This window comes from Trichomycterus rosablanca, chromosome 6 (genome assembly GCF_030014385.1).
Source record: "Trichomycterus rosablanca isolate fTriRos1 chromosome 6, fTriRos1.hap1, whole genome shotgun sequence".
NCBI classification, from domain to species: Eukaryota; Metazoa; Chordata; class Actinopteri; order Siluriformes; family Trichomycteridae; genus Trichomycterus; species Trichomycterus rosablanca.
Genome location: NC_085993.1, coordinates 51,570,235 through 51,589,679, shown reverse-complemented (window position 1 = coordinate 51,589,679; position 19,445 = coordinate 51,570,235). Strand labels below are relative to the sequence as shown.

The window sequence follows — 19,445 nt, the reverse complement described above, 5'->3', positions numbered from 1 at the left end:
TTGATCGGTTGATGTTCCGGTTCATTTCAGAGCTCTGTGCAGGACACTGGAGTTTCTTATTTTTTAAAGGGAGATCAGGTTTGCATGATGAAGGATATCAGTTGAATTAGACTATTAAAACTGAGCGGTCAGGAGACGAGTGTCTGTCTATCTATCTGTCTATAGGTCAGGACATGAGGGTTTTTTCTATGAAGGGAGGTAATTTGATTGCAGATTGGGGCAGTAAAGCACTTACCTACATAACAGCGCTGGGTCGCGAGTCCTGTTCCTAGTGATGGACAGTAATCTAGATTTATAGTGTTTATCAGGGTGTGTGTGTGCAGGCTGGAGTCAGGAGGAGGTGGACAGGAGGAAACCGAGCTGAGTTATGGAGGTCGGAGATGTATATATAGGAACCAGACGAGCCGTGGTGAGATCACACCTGCAGATCCACGATGAGAGAGCTGAAGCTTATACTGGTGACGGTGTTGCTGCTGTGGGGCATCTGCGGCGTGTCTCAGGTGGCGGCCGAGGTCAAACCGGGTAGGCTGTGCGGTCGGGAGTTCATCCGGGCCATGGTGTATACCTGTGGAGGATCCCGGTGGAGAAGGCTGCTCGCTCCACCAAACGTGGACGGTGAGTTTAGTGATGACCATATTTTGTAAATATAAAGCACAGTTTTAATAAGTACAATTTGATGCCTGGAACACACTCCTGAAAAGTTAGGACGAGGTAAGTTAAACCGTTTTGAAAGGTTCCACATTGAGCAGGTGAGGAAATCATGACTGGGTAGAAAAGGATCCACCAAAGGATCAGGCTGTACAAGCAATGATGGGTCACGGCTCACCACTGTGTTCCAAACTTTAGGAAAGAATTGTCAAACAAGTAAATAAAAACATTTCTCAATGATAGATAGCAGATAATTTAGTTTTTTTTACCATCTACTGTACATAATATTGTAAAAAGATGCAGGGAATCTGGAGAAATCTCAGTCTGTGTAGCACAGTTATAAATAAGGGTGGCAAAACAAACTCTTTTAGTATGATGTTATCAGAGTAAATTGTGAGTAAAATGTTAATTTACTCTAGAAGTTATGCTTAGAGAATGATTGGAATATTGGAATGTGACTATTGGCAATCATTCTGCAAGTAGTAATTAATAATATATTATTACTTCTAGTATAAATTAAAATTTTTCTCTCACAATTACTTAAAAATAATAAATTTTTTTATGACAGGTCTATTTTATGACAAACATTTTTTACCAACAGGCATTATAATGCGTACCGTAGATAGTTAAGGAAATAATATACAGAGCACAGAGCAAGGCCGTAATCACAGTATAGATTGGGGTGCACGTCCCCCCGGTATATAGATGCCCCCCCTTAAAATGCCCCCCCCCCCCCCCCAATATATTAATGCAAAATTAATAAATAGACGTAATTAACTCAGTAGTTTTTGTGTAATGTTAGGATCTGTCAGTGTTCCCAACAATTGTTGATATGGCAGCACTTATATATACGATAATTATTTTGGATGATATTTCATTTGTTATTCATTAATATTAATTTTAATGTAAAGTATTTGTTGAGGGCGGCACGGTGGCCTCACAACAGGAAGGTCCTGGTCCTTTCTGTGTGGAGTTTGCATGTTCTCCCCGTGTCTGTGTGGGTTTCCTCCCACAGTCCAAAAAACATGCAGTCAGGTTAATTGGAGACACTGAATTGCCCTATAGGTGAATGTGTGTGTGTCTGTGTCTGCCCTGCGATGGACTGGCGCCCCGTCCAGGGTGTTACTGTGTGCCTTGCGCCCATTGAAAAGCTGGGATAGGTTCCAGCAACACCCCCCCCCCCCCCCCCCCCCCCACGACCCTGATTGGATCAAGTGAGTGAGTGTTGACATTATTTCAGTCTCCAACATCTAGACGATTCCACAGTTTTTATTCTATAATGTGTTAGTGTCAGTTTGGGAATTCTGTTCCCATATCCAATATCAGTACATACCTGCCGATACCAGCGTCCGTTCCTATAAAATAAAGTTGGTACAGTTAGAATAAACACATGTGAGATTCTAAATCTAAACTGTCTGTAGTTACAGAAAAAATGTTGGCAACTGATTATAATGATACCATTTTTTACCTTCGTTAAGCTTTTATACCTGAAAATATGAGCATACGGGTATAAAAATAATTATAAAAAAAAACAGAACAGTTTGGTTCACTTGGACTTTACTTCCATAAAAGTTGGGACGTTTTGTAACGTGCAATAAAAAGAAGAGTCTGTGATTTGTTAATTCTCTTTTATCTTTATTTAACTGAGGAATGAATTAGAGATAGAACGGCTTTATTTGTTATATATACATATACAGTAGGTGTACGATACAACCAAATTCTTTCTTCGCGTATCCCAGCCTGTTTTTTGGAAGCTGGGGCCCGAGCGCAGGGTCAGCCATGGTCAGCCAGGGTCAGCCAACAGTGGCTGCATGGCAGAGCTGGGATGCTCTTACCACTGTTCCAAACTGTTAATTCGGACGGGTAGAATATTGGACTAGCAATCAGAAGATGAAAGGTTGAGAGTTCAATCTCAACCTTTCATCTTCTGATTGCTAGTCCAATATTCTACCCGTCCGAATTAACAGTTTGGAACAGTGGTAAGAGCATTGGACTAGCAATCAGAAGATTATGGGTTCGATTCCAGGCTGTGCCGTTCAGCCACTGTCGGGCCCTTGAGCAAGGCCCTTAACCCTGTTTCCAAAACAAGCTGGTATACGCAGAGAAATAATTTCATTATCCTGCACACGTGTATCTGTATATATGATGAATAAAGGCGTTTTATTTACGTCTATGAGTGTTTGAAACCCGTTTCTCTAGCATCATGAACTAATCTACAGATTTGATGATCTGCTCTGCTGTGTGAACCCACCGGCCTGATGAGTTACACTGTTCACTAATAGCATCATACCGTGTAACCGGATTTTCACCGCGGTGTAATTACATCATGATGCGGACGCTTCCGCGGCCTCGAGCTCAGAAAAATAACGTCTTTGTGTCCCTCAGTGTTTTCGGCCGGCGAGCAGAGCAGCGCCGAAGGACTGGGCGAGGGCGCGGGGTCAGATCTGTCCACGCGGGACCTGAACCACATGATGACCAGCATGTGCTGTCAGGTGGGCTGCCGAAAAAGTGACCTCTCCTTACTGTGCTGAGGACGGACGGATGGACGGTCTCTCCACGGGCTCGGCTAACAAAATACATGTTTAAATAAACCGTGTGGATTAATGTTGTGTTTAAATACGTGTTTACTATTTTATAACCGTCGTCTTTGTGCAAAAAATTTTTTTTATTATAATGTTTGTGTAAAATAAACATAAAGAAACGGATCTTATTGCACATTTTGCAAGATTTATGGAATAAATATTACTGCAAACACAATCTGTAGTGCTTTCTGTATTCGTTAAGTCTAAATAATGATGCTTTTTTGATGAGCCAAAACATTACGACCACCCCAAAACGTGTGAGACAGTGGCTGTTTGGTAGCAATGCCGCATGTCCCGGTCAGGGATCTATTAAACGTTGTGCTGATGGTCATGACTTGTGTTTAATGCAGCCTCAAAACAGCATGAGGTGGGCACAGGCGGCTGTGGTGAGTACCTACCAATAGTGGTCCAAGAGGGGACAAGTCACAAACAACGCAACAGGTTCTTGAGCGGTCAAGACTCTCAGTAGAGAGGATTCTAATAAGACCTGGAGCTCATAATCAGATTATTTAGACGCTCTACTTTACACCACCGCAGTTTTAGCTAAACGACACTCGTATAATCACACCTTTACACAGATTAAAAATCACAGAGGATTTATTTACATTTGGAAAGAACTCCGTTGGTTGCTCCGCATTGATTCGTCGTGCCGCACTGAATGCTGGGATTGATCTTCAGCGCTGAGGAGGCGTCGGACGCTCCCTCGTCATTCAGTCAGATCATCACTCAGAATTAGGGCGCCTCAGTCTAAGGATTTAGACACGCCCTCTTCTCGGGAGTGTAGGATGACGTAGAGCGAAATAATAGTTTAATAAACAAATTTTAACAGGCACAAACACAAAACTAATTTGTACTTGAACGCCCCCTTGTGGAGGCTTTACATTGCATCTTGTAAACCACAGTGGGACCAGACTGCCACCAGTTTCATTACTCACTCATTTTCTTAACTGCTTATCCAATTAGGGTGGAGGGGGTAGGGGGGTTTTGCTGGAGCCTATCCCAGCTTTTCAACGGGCTCAAGGCACACAGGAACACCCTGGACAGGGCGGGGCACACACACCCATTCCCCTATAGGGCAATTCAGTGTCTTCAATTAACCTGACTGCATGTTTTTGTACTGTGGGAGGAACCCCCCACACACGCAGACATGGGGAGAACATGCAAACTCCACACAGAAAGGACCTGGACCGCTCCAGCTGGGGATCAAACCCAAGACCTTCTTGCTGTGAGGCGGTGCTACCCGCCCGGATCTTAACATCATGTTTTACACCCTTCGTTTACATCCACGACAGAAACAGTAGTTACACAGTTCACCTCACTTGTGTCTTTGGACTGTGGGAGGAAACCAGAGCTCCCGGACCTTCTTGCTGTGAGGTGACAGTGCTACCCACTTAGCCACTTAGTTACATCTTGTAAACCACAGTGGGACCAGATTGCCACAACTTTTATTAATTAGGTATATTTCGTTTTGCTGATCGTTTGCGTCACCTGGGTCGCGGTAAAATCGCTGATCTACACCGTGTGACGTGTTTTACTGATTGGAAGCAGCACATCGGGTTTCTCCTTCACAAGAAACAATATTTTCTCACTTTATTAATAGTTCATAACATTTAAAAATATGCAGCTTATTCTCTCTTAGAGGACAGTTCGGGATGTTACACACCAATACAAAAACAAAATCATCCAAAACAAAACGATGGAAGAAGAAGCATTTTGGTCGTCCGTACAACATTCCAGCCTCGTCCTTTCATCTCACAGAGATTCTATGATTCGCAAAATAAACCCATGAAAATCGGTGACGGGGCTTCATGCTTCAAACGGTGAATAAAACGCACCAGAGTAAAGAAGTGGGATTGTTTTTAACTGTGCAGATTTTACACAACGCTGCATTCGTAAAGCAAAAATCCACCCACACCCACACGGACACGGTCACGTTTATATAATCATACACATACACACACACACACACACACACACACACACACACACACACACACACACACCCCAAATACGGCTCATCCAGTCACACCCTGGTTAAAAAAATTAGATCTGAAATGAAGTTTAAAATGACACCTCGGAGATATACTGTACACAGCGCACCCGACTACACAGAGAAAAAGATCCAATATTTATAACTTTAAGAGTCTAAACTCTGATACCATTCAAACTCTATACATGTACAGTCACAGGGCTGCTGCTTCTTCTTTTATTCTTTTAAATAAATAAAAATAGACTGATGTATTTAGAACTTTAACACTGACGCCTTATAGGAACCACAGAAATATTAAACAGTGTGAAGAGAAACACCGAACGCCCCTCCAGATATCTATATTATCATTATCATTATTATTATTATTATTCATTTAAAATTAAATTACAGCATAAACTGATCAGCCATAACATTAAAACCACCTTCTTGTTTCAGCTCCACTTACCATATAGAAGCACTTCAATTACTACTACAATTACTGACTGTAGTCCATCTCTTTCTCTAAATGCTTTTTTAGCCCCCACAGGACCATGGTGGTGGTGTGTTAGTGTGTGTAGTGATGAGAATCGTCCACCAACCAAAAACATCCAGCCAACAGCGGCAAAATAGATGAAACTCAAACAGCAGCAATAGATGAGCGATCGTCTCTGACTTTACATCTACAAGGTGGACCGACTAGGTAGGAGTGTCTAATAGAGTGGACAGTGAGTGGACACGGTGTTTAAAAACACTCATTCCAGCACAACACACACTAACACACCACCACCATGTCAATGTCACTGCAGTGCTGAGAATCATCCACCACCTAAATAATACCTGCTCTGTGGTGGTCCTGTGGGGGTCCTGACCATTGAAGAACAGCATGAAAGGGGGCTAACAAAGCATGCAGAGAAACAGATGGACTACAGTCAGTAATTGTAGAACTACAAAGTGCATCTATATGGTAAGTGGAGCTGAAACAACCAGGTGGTTTTAATGTTATGGCTGACCAGTGTATAGTGTTTTTTTGATAGAACTGCAAGCAGGACGGGGTTTCAGCTGTGGCTGCCCAAAATCTGGTGGCTAAAATATCCCCTGCCGACTTGAAAACGCTAATTTACATGTCGGTGCATTTCTGTGAGATATTAATGTTCCTAAAACACAGAATAATTGATGCTAATTATTAAATGAACATATTTGCTTCTATCCTGGTCAAATATGCCATAAACTGCACGTTATTTCATTTTAAAAACATCGTTATATATCAGACCGTGTGGAACCTGACTGAAATGCTGAGTGAGATATACATTATATGGGCAAAAGTATTAGGACACCACTTATAAAGACAGCTTATAAAGACATGAAGCCCACCTCAACAGCTCTGGAATGAACTGGAACCACAACAATTGGCACAAATTCCCACAGACATACTTTAAAGTCTGGTGAGAAGTCTCTTAAAAGAGCGGATGTTGTTCTAGCTGGAAATATCACACAGACGTCACTCTGGTTTTGAAATGAGATGTCCAGCAAGCTCTATAAAGACATGAAGCCTCACTTAACAGCTCTGGAATGAACCAGAACATCAACAACGGGCACAAATTCCCACAGACATACTTTAAAGTCTGGTGAGAAGTCTCTCAAAAGAGCGGATGCTGTTCTAGATGGAAAAGATCACACAGACGTCACTCTGGTTTGGAAATGTGATGTCCAGCAAGCTTTATAAAGACATGAAGCCTCACTTAACAGCTCTGGAATGAACCAGAACATCAACAACAGGCACAAATTCCCACAGACATACTTTAAAGTCTGGTAAGAAGTCTCTCAAAAGAGCGGATGCTGTTCTAGATGGAAAAGATCACACAGACGTCACTCTGGTTTGGAAATGTGACGTCCAGCAAGCTCTTCAAAGACATGAAGCCCCATTTAACAGCTCTGGAATTAACTGGAACAACAATGGGCACAAATTCCCACAGACATACTTTAAAGTCTTGAAATGGGACGTACAGCAAGCTCACAGTCAGGTGTCCAAATACTTTCGGCCATATAGTGTATATCATGTACTGTATAATCCTAAACATCATGTTCATCCTATTATATTATTATAAATAATACACTATAAATAGTCTAATGTTATTTGATTAGGACTAGGACTTGCTTTTACTCTTCTTATTAATATTAATACTGTATTTTACTATAGTACCATTGAGTTTATCATATATATTATTATTATGTCTTTATTATTTTTGTCCCTTTGTTATTTTATCTAATTAAACATCTAATAATTGCTTGGAGCTGCTGTTGATGTGGCAGACGGGCATCATACAGACACGACTGGCTATGTCTGAACAATGGATTGGCACCCTATCCAGGGAACCGGGCATGCCGCAACCCTGACCAGGACACAGCGACTGATGATGCAGTTTCTGTGTGGTTTATCTATCCAATAAAAATGTATGCCCACCCACAGAAATGACCGAAAATTAATCTATAACTACCATACAGGTAGGACACACTTCCTAAATATTGATCAGTAGGGGTCAGCAGCAATGACCTGTGGATTAATATGTAGGGAGTTCCACCTACGGTCCAGCCGTGTTGGCCGAAAGATCGCGACTGCGATGCAGTCCAGGCCGCCGGGGCTGTCCGTGGGCTAGGAAAGGGTTATAAAGGTTTTAAAGTTTGGAATCAGGAGTAATCCCATATTACCACCGTTCTGTACTCACAGGGAACCCGCAGGAAACGCCCAGAATTCAGGCAGCCACAGTTAGGACGGACGAGTGGCCAATCACGAGGGAAAACCTGCGCTGTCTAACAGCGGCGATAACAGTTCTGACATGTTTACACTTTACAAATACGAGGAGTACACCCTAAAACGGTCCACGACTTTCATACGCAACATGTACAATACTGCCGGGGCGTCGACGTCTGTAAAGGGATTCTCCACGGGGTCAGGCAGAGATCGGAGTCGTTTTGGTTCAGTCCGTTAAGACACGCTCCTCTGAGAAGGGTCGTGGTTCTGATTAGACGTCCGCTAGATATTTTCCTACAAAAAAGAGAAAGAATTTCACTACATCAGATCAGGGTAAAGATATAAAACAATACAGAGGGGGCGGAAATGTGGACACACTTTGATAAAAGATAAACCTGTAAAAAAGTAAGCTGTTATAATAAATCTAAACAGACATCAAGAGATGAATATACGTCACCTTTAAATTTAATACTACACACTGCTAATGTAATTTGATTTAACTTAGAAAAAGTCCCTAGATTTATTGATTTATTTAGGTTTTAATGCCATGTTGAACACATACGTGTGTCAGTTATGGCATGACCGGTGTTATGGTTCATTCTGTTTATCATTTCTTGTCTTTTTACATCATTTTACTCTTTCTGGGGCCAGAGCGACGTTCATAAATTGAAAATTGCCATGGTAAGTAAGTAAGTAAGTAAATTTGATTTATAAAGCACTCTTAAAACAACTTACGTTGACCAAAGTGCTGTACATCGAACAAGCATACATAACCCAACATTATGTTAAAAAAGTAAGAACCAAATAAAAATACAAGTAAGAGAGAAAATAAAAAAACAGATAAAAATAGACTAAACAATTAAAATAACCACAGCTCCTCACTGTTCAAATGCCAGCTTATAAAGGTATGTTTTTAGGAGTGATTTAAAAATAAAATTTATAAATTAAAAAAGATAGAAAAGATAAAATTGGTGCCACCAATTACATGAAATTACTTTGACAATCCACCCCATCCCGAACCAAATTCTAATCTATCTAAATATTTTCTGTTTATACTGAGATTAAATATGTTATATTATTATGATCCATCATATTGCACTGAGACTGAGAACTAAAAGCAATTAATTAAAATGCCTCAGTATGCATCATTTTTACTGTTATTAAGCTTTTAATGATCTGAAGTTCTTTTGTTTATACAGTGAGAAGTGTTAATAGCACACAGCAGTGATGCATTGCCACTGGGAAACATGAAACTGGTACAGAACGAGAACATCTCACACATTACATACGGTTTAAATCTCTCTCACCTGCAGCAAATCTCTTTTTGATGAGGGAGAACCTGTACCCGGAGCCCAGCAGCTCGATGTCGCAGCCCGACAGCGTGCTGCCCTCACTGGTGAACTGTACGGCCAGAGGAGCCGGCTTACTGGGACCATTATTGAGCTGAAACCGTGCCAGCAGTGAACCGACACCTGGAGAAAAGAACGGAGATAGAAACTAAAGACACGAGGACGTGGGTGCAGATATTTCTGTGTGTTTTTATTATTTTTATCTGTTTGTTTTACCTCCGTTCTCTGATTTTTGAGAGATATCCGGAATCTTCCACAGGATCCTCTGATGCTCTGCGTTCCTTTGAAGATCAAATGGAAAAAACATCAATCAGCTTCATCATTCATTCACTGACTGTTGTATCCTGGTCAGGGTCACGGTGGGTCTGATATAACAGGCTAAAGTCCGGACAGGTCGCCAGTCCATCACAGGACACACACACACACACACACACACACTTTAGTATCTCCAATGAACCGGACTGCATGTCTTTGGACTGTTGGAGGAAACCGGAGCACCCGGAGGAAACCCACACAGTCGTACCGCCCAGCCCTAGTATTAGTGTTGCTGTTTCAATCTATTTACAAGAAATACAATAAAGCTTTAAATGATTCATTTTATGTAGCTACTCCATCAGGATCAAGGTCACGGTTGGTCCAGAGCCTCACTAAAACACTGGGCATAAAAAAGCGAGTACAACTGAATGAAAATGAACATACATTTGTGTCCACAGATTTACTGAAATGAGGAGGTTTTATTTAAACCTGCAACAGCAATTTTATTGGAACGTTTTATTATTCAATCTGTATAAATAAAAATACAAAATAAAATAGCAATAAAAAGGTAGATGAGTAAATAAGTGGGTAGCACTGTCGCCTCAGAGCAAGAAGGTCCTGCGTTCGATCCCCAGGCGGGGAGGTCCGGGTTCTTACTGTGCGGAGTTTGCATGTTCTCCCCGTGTCTGTGTGGGTTTCCTCCCACAGTACAAAAAACATCCAGTCAGGTTAATTGCAGACACTGAATTGCCCTATAGGTGAATGGGCGCCCTGTCCAGGGTGTTACTGTGTGCCTCGCGCCCATTGGCCCATTGAAAAGCTGGGATAGGTTATGGGATTGACCTACCAGACAGCAGGAGGAAGGACGGCCTGCAGCTGACCGACTCCTCCATCCACGGGGACGAGGAACTGGACGTTATTAAGAGCCATGGGCGTGGTCATGGCACTGCCGTTGTATCTGTAGTCTATTCTCAGATCCGTGCTGGTGGGTTCGCACCTCCAGCTCATGGCCAGGTTTAAAGGAGTGGACTGAAGACCCTGTGCTGATACCTGACACACACACACACACGGATTTAATGCACAATTGACACTGTTTCAAAGCAGCTTTATAGATTCCAGGACCAGAAGCCTCCTGATGAGAAAACCCAAAATTTTAAAGGGAAGAAACCTAGAGAGGATCAGACTCACCGGGGACCCCCGTCCTCTTAAGGTGGCCTAGAGCAGAGGTGCTCAATATGTCGATCACGATCTACCAGTCAAGCGTGATAGACATGAAATGTGGCCACTGTTTCTTTAATTTTTGGTTTGTTACCATACCTCAGAGATGGGGACTCGACTCACACTCGTTTCAAATGACTCTGACTCTCGACTCGTGACTCGCAAAAAAATGACTCGTAAACAACAAGAGTCTCTAGCGTCAGCATGTGTTAACATTAGTTACGTCTGACAATTATATACAGTATATTCTATATATGTAAATGTTCCAGCCAGCTTCCGGTGTAGTGATGAAGCGTCGCTCCCTACTCCCTACACACTCTGAAGTTCACTTCATTTAAACATTTTTGTTCCCTTTGGATCAGAATCTCACTTAAAATGGTGGAATACCCTACGTAGTGCACTTCACAGGAACGACCGGGGTGAATGGAACGCTCCTACAGAATCGGTGCTAATGGTTGAAAGACGCTTTCTGAACCAATCAGAGCTTCTGATTGTAATTGTTAGTAAGAAATGCTGTTATTTGCATTTATTCAGTTTGCGTCACACAGATGACGCGGTAATGAAACGCTCGATCGGCTTTCTAACCACTTCCTGTTTTACTTCACCACCGGGAAAAGTTTGGAGGTTTTTAATTATAAGCACATTTACAAAATAACGGATTCTGTTCCTAATGGGACGCACGCTTATAAATGTAATAGCATCTGGAAGAACAGAAGCTAAGGTAAGCAGCGGTTATGATCGTTTTTGCTGTGTTTGGGATTTTGGCCGCCGTGCCGTGATTTATCGAGCGCATTTGTTCTGTAATGAAAACAAAACGTATCAGTTGAAGCTTTTAACTGGAACCTTCTTGTTACAGAAATTACATTCATTTACACAATGAGGAGGAAAGTAAAGACACGAAGTAAAATGGCTAAATACACTCGCTAATCTGTTGTTGTTTATCTGAACTTACAGATTATTTCTTTATTTCTGCGCTACATTTATAATATATGTTTTGTGTAGATTATATTGACTCCTGACTCGACTCGGACTCGTATTTTGTGACTTGTGAACATCTCTGCCATACCTACACCTCAGCCCACCTTAAGCACTGCGAATCTAGAAAGTTTGCACCCCTGGCCTAGAGGATCATTAATGGCTCTCACCTGATATTTCAGCATGTCCACGTTGTAGTACGTGGCCTGTGGCTTCTGTTCAGCCACCTTCTTCAAGTGGGTCATGAGGTTGGGCATGTTTACCCAGAATTCCTTGGAGTTGGGTTTGGACTGGGTGGTGTCACTGTGAGAGCAATGACAGGAAATTAATTTTTGATGTTAAGATTTAACTCCACGAGAATCTGTCATGAACGTGTGTGTGTGTCTCGTGGAGTTTACCAGCACAGTAACTGTGGGTTGGGGAGGACGTGCTCCAGATGACTGTAGTTGGTTATGCTGAAACGTAGCACCGCAGGCGTGGGGTTATTGGCAAAATGTCTGGTTATGCCAGCCGGGAAGGACAGAACCATCTCGCCAGTGATCTTCACCACGCACCTTAGGGGAAAACACCGAGGATAGACGGATTAATTAATAAATCAAAATAACATATCAGTTAATCTGGATTTTCCTCCCTGTTTCACTTTTAAACTTGTGTTACAGCTCCAGCTTCTGAGAAATGGCGAGAATCAGAATCAGCTTCTCCCAGAGTCTAAAACGCTTCTGGTTGAAAATAAAGCTTAACGTGGTTTAATGTAGTAAAAGAAGGAGACAGGAGCACTAAACTTCTCTTCATTATTACTGCTCATAAGTTCCTCCACTAATCACATTCCTCACTCGCTGTTTTACTACAATAAGTCCCGTTAAGTTTTGTGCACCGCCGTCACACCGTCAGTGGTTTTGTCACTTCTTGTGTGAATGCGCCGGTGCTGAAGGAAATACGGCATTCCAACATCAAGCATCTCCACCATTAAGAAGCGTCAGGAAACAATAAAGAAGTAAAACTAAAGTGCAGCTTTTATTGTATTTTTATTGATGTGTAACTGTTAGTAATTGTATTTCAGTGTGTTTATATTATATTTGTGTTATTTTCAGTGTTTAAGTGTCAAAAACAACCTCATTATTTTACATGAGACTAAAATATCTGCAGCTCCACGGGACCATGGACGCATTAACAGGTTCCCCAAACATCCTTATGGGAAAAAATACCTCGAAACTAAACGTCTACGAGTTTCAAGGTACCACTGATGCAGCAACAGTTTAGGGAAGGTCCTTTGCTCTATAAAGACACGAAGATAAGCTCCAGTGTCCAGCACAGAACCCTGACCTCCTCACTCAACAGCTCTGGGATGAACTGGAACATCGACATCAGCACCCAGCCGTGCAAATGCTCTTATTTATTGACTAAATGGGCACAAATTCCCATACACAGACACACTCACAGACACAGACAGTCTTGTTGAAAAGATCACACATACGTCACTCTATTTAAATTCTATGTGTTCCTGATCAGGTGTCCGAATATTTTTGACTCACTTGCTGGAATCGGTTCCTTTGAAGTAAGCATTGACGGTCTCGGTGAACGCTGAGGCCACTGGTAGCGTGTCCTGAGCGCCCATGGTGAGGGGACTGGGTCCGCGAGAACAGCCTGAAACAGACACAAGCAGAAATCACTCGCATAAAAGGTTTTATGGTCGAGACCCACAGCAAGAGGTTCTGAAATGATCTGTGAAGTAAAACCAAACAAACAAAGTAAAAACAAATAACACAGATGATCAGAAGCGAGGACACGTATGACATTCAACAGTAAACAAACACACATTTGATATGATGCACATCAGTGTTCTCTATCTACAGGGTCCAGGAAGTGTTCAGACCCCTGTTCCTGGCGGCCCGGCACCTATATGGACAATGGGGCAATTACGACCTCTGCTGGCTGATTAAGGCACTGCAAAGAGACTGAGGATAATAGAGATCAGTGCGTGCCTCTTCATGCACGATACGGATCTCCATATGAACCCAAATAAAATACGACCGGTGTTAGGGGGCGTGTGTTAGTTCTGCAGCAATTACGACTAGACAATCTCACTGTAAATTGGTGAAAAGACAAGGGGTCTGAATACTTTCTGAATCCACTGTATCAGCCATAACATTAAAACCACCTCCTTGTTTCTACACTCACTGTCCATTTTATCAGCTCCACTTACCATATAGAAGCACTTTGTAGTTCTACAATTACTGATTTCATGCTGTTCTTCAATGGTCAGGACCCCCACAGGACCACCACAGAGCAGGTATTATTTAGGTGGTGGATGATTCTCAGCACTGCAGTGACACTGACATGGTGGTGGTGTGTTAGTGTGTGTTGTGCTGGTATGAGTGGATCAGACACAGCAGCGCTGCTGGAGTTTTTAACACCGTGTCCACTCACTGTCCACTCTATTAGACACTCCTACCTAGTCGGTCCACCTTGTAGATGTAAAGTCAGAGACGATCGCTCATCTATTGCTGCTGTTTGAGTCGGTCATCTTCTAGACCCTCATCAGTGGTCACAGGACGCTGCCCACGGGGCGCTGTTGGCTGGGTGTTTTGGTTGGTGGACGATTCTCAGTCCAGCAGTGACAGTGAGGTGTTTAAAAACTCTGATCCACTCATACCAGCACAACACACACTAACACACCACCACCATGTCAGTGTCACTGCAGTGCTGAGAATGATCCGCCACCTAAATAATACCTGCTCTGTGGTGGTCCTGTGGGGGTCCTGACCATTGAAGAACAGCATGAAAGGGGGTAACAAAGCATGTAGAGAAACAGATGGACTAAAGTCAGTAATTGTAGAACTACAAAGTGCTTCCATATGGTAAGTGGATGGTTTTTGTCTGTCTATAAATACTTTTTTTGCTTGACGTTAGTTAAACCACAGCAATTAAACATCCTCATGCGCTAATGACGCTGCCGGTGTGAACGCAGGGTAAGACTGAATGATCTGAAATGAAGTGCAGCGTGAACAGTGCAAACAAATCAACAATGAGTAAAAGTGCGAGGAAGGACAGGCAGATCAAAGCAAACTTCAAAGATGAAACCGAAAGATGAAAGGTTAAAAGATCAAAGGCAGGTGAAATTAAAATAAGTGGTGGCAGATTAGCAGGAAACATAAAATCCAAACCAAACCAAACGTCAGCGGGGCTACGTGATGAGACGGGTGGCGTGATGTAGATCGGGTGAGTGGGATGAGTGGGGTGAAGAGCTCTAGCTGGGCTCTAGGGGGCGATATGATCGTGAATATGAGGGACAGGTGAGATCTCGTGTGCGTGCCCGCGCTACGTTGTTTGGGCGTAAAGACTGACTTACCTTCGAAGGTTAAATAAAACTTGCCTCTGTCAAACCATACGAGCGAGGGCTGGTCGGTCTCTGCGTGGGGGCAGGAGGAAGGGCAGAAGGGTTGGGGGAGGGGGGAGGAAGAGGGAAAGAGAAGGACACTAACGTGAGTAACATTACAGAGAAGGGGCCACGGGCTCAGGTCAAAGGGCAAAGCGCTGGGTAACGTTCGCTCCAGGGTGGGGCGTTTATTCACTCGTAAAAGCTTGTAAAATGGTACATGGGCATGACAAAAAAAATCTAGCTTTATTATAAACATAAGTGTTTAAGCCTGGAGTGGAAAACATGAATGAAATGTTCGGTTAAGGTACTGGACTAGTAATCAAAAGGTCGCTGGTTCAAACCCCAACACTGCCAGGCTGCCACTGTTGGACCCCTGAGCAAGGCCCTTAACTCTGAACTGCTTAGACTGTAAACTGCTCCAGTACTGTAAGTCACTTTGGAAAGAAGCATCTGCTGAATGTTTCTCCCAATCTAGTCATATCCAAGTCCCTACAGATAGTAGTTCACTCCCTCTACAGCTGCAGACCTCTTTTCACCCGCGTGAGGTGGGTTCATCCGTATTGGGGATCCGTATCGTGCAGCGCCTCGATCAGCCAGCAGAGGCCGTAATTCCAGCAGTCCGAGGAGTCGCCAGGCCGGCCGTTATCTCAAAAGCTCAAAAACGGTGTTAACATGGACATTATTTATCCAAAGTGACTTACAGGTGTGACAGTATCCAATCTAAGCAATTGAGGGTTAAGGGCCTTGTGGTGGGACTTGAACCAGCAACCTTCTGATTACTAGTCCAGTACCTTAGCCCAACAATTAGGAGGCAACATTCTAAACCCATTATTACATTTACATTTGCAGCAGTTAGCTGCAATCTTAGCAATTGAGGGTTAAGGGCCTTGCTTAGGGGCCCAACAGTGGCAAATTGCCAGTGGTGGGGCTTGAACCAGCAACCTTCTGACTACTAGTCCAGTACCTTAGCCCTACAATTAAAAGGTGACATTCCAAACCCCTCATTATATTTACATTTATTTGACAATATTACATTATATTTACAATCTAAGCAATTGAGGGTAAGGGCCTTGCTCAAGGGCCCAACAGTGGCAAATTGCCAGTGTTGGGGCTTGAACCAGCAACCTTCTGATTACTAGTCCAGTACCTTAGCCCTACAGATAGGAGGCGACATTCCAAACCCAGCATTACATTTACATTTGCAGCGGTTAGCTGCAATTTAAGCAATTGAGGGTTAAGGGCCTTGCTTAGGGGCCCAGATGTGGCAACTTGGCGGTGGTGGGGCTCGAACCAGCAACCTTCTGATTACTAGTCCAGCCCTACAATTAGGAGGCGACATTCCAAACCCAGCATTATATTTACATTTGCAGCATTTAGCAGACGCTTTTATCCAAAGTGACTTACAGTACTGTGACAGTATACAGTCCAAGGAATTGAGGGTTGAGGGCCTTGCTCAAGGGCCCAACAGTGGCAGATTGCCAGTGGTGGGGCTCAAACCAGCAACCTTTGAATTACTAGTCCAGTACCTTAGCGCTACAATTAGGAGGCGACATTCTAAACCCCTCATTTTATTTACATTTGCAGCATTTAGTGGACGATCGTATCCAAATCGACTTAAAATTATGATTGAATACAGTATAAGCAATTGAGGGTTAGGAACCTTGCTCAGGGGCCCAAATGTGGCAACTCGGCGGAGATGGGGCTCGAACCAGCAACCTTTGGATTACTAATCCAGTACCTCAACATTGATGATATTACCTGACAGTACTAACGGTTTATTCACATGCAGCTGTATGTGTGATTTGCTCAGTTTGTCTTGGTTTGAACTAAGCACAGCGCCTGGCATCTGTTAAACCCTGGCAAGCAAACGCCCACAGACGACGATGCCACTGTTGGTGTGAACGCAGGGTGATGAGCGATCAGTGATTCGGGCGACAAGCGGCAGAAAATCGCTGGCGGTCTGAGTCGACTTGCTGCTAAGAGATGATATAGTGTGATCAGCCATAACATTAAAACCACCTCCTTGTTTCTACACTCACTGTCCATTTTATCAGCTCCACTTACTATATAGAAGCACTTTGTAGTTCTACAATTACTGACTGTAGTCAATCTATTTCTCTACATGCTTTTCTTCAATGGTCAGGACCCCCACAGGACCACCACAGAGCAGGTATTATTTAGGTGGTGGATCATTCTCAGCACTGCAGTGACGCTGACATGGTGGTGGTGTGTTAGTGTGTGTTGTGCTGGTATGAGTGAAGTTTTTAAACACCTCACTGTCACTGCTGGACTGATAATCGTCCACCAAACAAAAATATCCAGCCAACAGCGCCCCGTGGGCAGCGTCCTGTGACCACTGGTGAAGGTCTAGAAGATGATCGACTCAAACAGCAGCAATAGATGAGCGATCGTCTCTGACTTTACATCTACAAGGTGGACCGACTAGGTAGGAGTGTCTAATAGAGTGGACAGTGAGTGGACACGGTATTTAAAAACTCCAGCAGCGCTGCTGTGTCTGATCCACTCATACCAGCACAACACACACTAACACACCACCACCATGTCAGTGTCACTGCAGTGCTGAGAATCATCCACCACCTAAATAATACCTGCTCTGTGGTGGTCCTGTGGGGGTCCTGACCATTGAAGACCAGCATGTAGAGAAACAGATGGACTACAGTCAGTAATTGTAGAACTACAAAGTGCTTCTATATGGTAAGTGGAGCTGATAACATGGACAGTGAGTGTAGAAACAAGGAGGTGGTTTTAATGTTATGGCTGATCAGTGTAGTGTGATCACAAACTTGCAGAATAATAATAAAGTGAGTTTTAGGGACACAGTTTTATATTCTGAGGTCTGACTGGGGGCTTTATAGAACCAGAATACTAAAACAAACTCTCAGCAGCCGGGCGGAGATGGACGCCAGGTCCAAAGCGAAAGTGCTCGAGTGCTCTTCACTCCGAGAGCAGAAGCTGGGAAGCATACTGATCAGCACCGCGACCGTCTGGGCTGCTTTCCAAAACCGACTGGAAAACCACAAAGGGCGAGTGTGTGTGCTCGAGTGTGTCTGGCGTCTGGTCGCAGGACGGACTGGATCGGCCTCTGAAGGGCCCATGGCTAGTGATGATCGCGATTTGAGGAATGGATGTCCATTACAGAATGTGTAGAATTACTGGATGAGTTTATGTCTTTTAAGCGAATGGAGTGAATTATAGGAGGATGGAAGATGTGTGCGCTGTGTTTATCCTAAAGAAATACTTACGTTTTTCATAAACTAGACGTTTATGAGTAGTTCTAATTAATTTACTGCTTTTAAGTGCAAAAACTGTCTCTCCAACACGAGTTAAATATTAATTCTTTTATTTCTTTATGTTCAAGACGTTAGGACATGTGTGAACGTGTGTCTCTCCTTCTATTTTGTTAGTAGATGTATGACCTATAAAACGCCTCACACTTTGGGGTTGTGCTCATAAAGCAGCTCATTCTAGGAACCTGAGATGTTGAAGAATAATTTTCAAGTAAGTTAGATGTCAGATGACTATAGGTGATGCTTGTCTTGTATAAAATTACAACACCAAATCAGAAAAAGTTGGGACAGCATGAAACATTTCCTTTGACTTTTATTTGATGTCAGACAGGATGAACCCGAGATATTTCATCTTTTATCTGCTCAACTTCATTTCATTTATTAATAAACATCCAAAAAAAAGACCTGGAATGCTGATCCATCTGACCACAATACACGTTTCCACTGTGTGATGGTCCATCCTGGATGCCTCCGACCCCAGAGAAGTGGACGCCGCTTCTGGACATGGTTAACATAAGGCTTCTTTTTTGCACAGTAAAGTGTTAAGTATGATTAGTGCAGTAACTCTGTATTGTAGAGCTTGATAAAGGTTTGATAAACTAATCCCTCACCCATGTGGTTCTATCAGCTAGTGTTGAGTGGAGGTTCTTGATGCGGCGCCGTCTGAGGGATGGAAGATCACGAGTGTTCAGATTAAGCTTTACTCACTGAAATTCCTCCTGATTCCTTGAATGGTTTAATGATATTCTGCACTGTAGAGGGAAAACATGCAAATCCCTTCCAATCTTTCTTTGAGGTTAATTTCTTGATGTTTTTAAACATTTTAATCATTTTCTCACACATTTGTGGACAAACTGGATCCTCTGATCATCTTTGCTCATCAGAGACTCAAACCATGATTACAATCACATCAATATTTAGTTTTTTTACCTCATTACTGGCCCTAAATCGCCCCCGTCCCAACTTTTTTTGGAATGTGTTGCAGGCCTGAAATGCAGGAATGGATGTTTATT

At 43.0% G+C, this 19,445-nt stretch overlaps 2 protein-coding genes across 7 annotated transcripts in view; one reads left to right on the top strand and one right to left on the bottom strand.

The window, feature by feature from the left end:
- Window positions 1–434: 434 nt before the first annotated feature.
- insl5a (insulin-like 5a) lies at window positions 435–3,179 on the top strand. Its single transcript, XM_062998081.1, has 2 exons — window positions 435–615; window positions 3,034–3,179. The coding sequence occupies exons 1-2, from the start codon at window positions 435–437 to the stop codon at window positions 3,177–3,179; spliced, it is 327 nt and encodes a 108-aa protein (XP_062854151.1).
- A 4,187-nt stretch (window positions 3,180–7,366) lies between these two features.
- Window positions 7,367–19,445, bottom strand: part of sgip1a (SH3GL interacting endocytic adaptor 1a) — a 64,202-nt gene continuing 52,123 nt past the window's right edge. For 4 of the 6 annotated variants that reach the window (XM_062998054.1, XM_062998056.1, XM_062998057.1 and 1 more), the window contains 8 exons: window positions 15,095–15,154; window positions 13,278–13,389; window positions 12,144–12,299; window positions 11,916–12,048; window positions 10,400–10,602; window positions 9,514–9,578; window positions 9,256–9,420; window positions 7,367–8,242 (listed from right to left, as the gene is read on the bottom strand). In XM_062998054.1, coding sequence (XP_062854124.1) covers window positions 8,220–8,242; window positions 9,256–9,420; window positions 9,514–9,578; window positions 10,400–10,602; window positions 11,916–12,048; window positions 12,144–12,299; window positions 13,278–13,389; window positions 15,095–15,154 — 917 coding nt within the window. In that variant the 3' untranslated portion in view covers window positions 7,367–8,219. The remainder of the gene's footprint in view (window positions 8,243–9,255; window positions 9,421–9,513; window positions 9,579–10,399; window positions 10,603–11,915; window positions 12,049–12,143; window positions 12,300–13,277; window positions 13,390–15,094; window positions 15,155–19,445) is intronic. The other 2 variants (XM_062998058.1, XM_062998059.1) reach the window with 1 other exon arrangement.

What these genes read in the sequence shown, in the direction of transcription:
- insl5a (XM_062998081.1), top strand. Translation starts at nt 435, where the DNA reads ATGAGAGAGCTGAAGCTTATACTGGTGACGGTGTTGCTGCTGTGGGGC. An exon ending in CGCTCCACCAAACGTGGACG is followed by an intron (nt 616 to 3,033) that starts GTGAGTTTAGTG and finishes TGTGTCCCTCAG; the next exon opens with TGTTTTCGGCCGGCGAGCAG.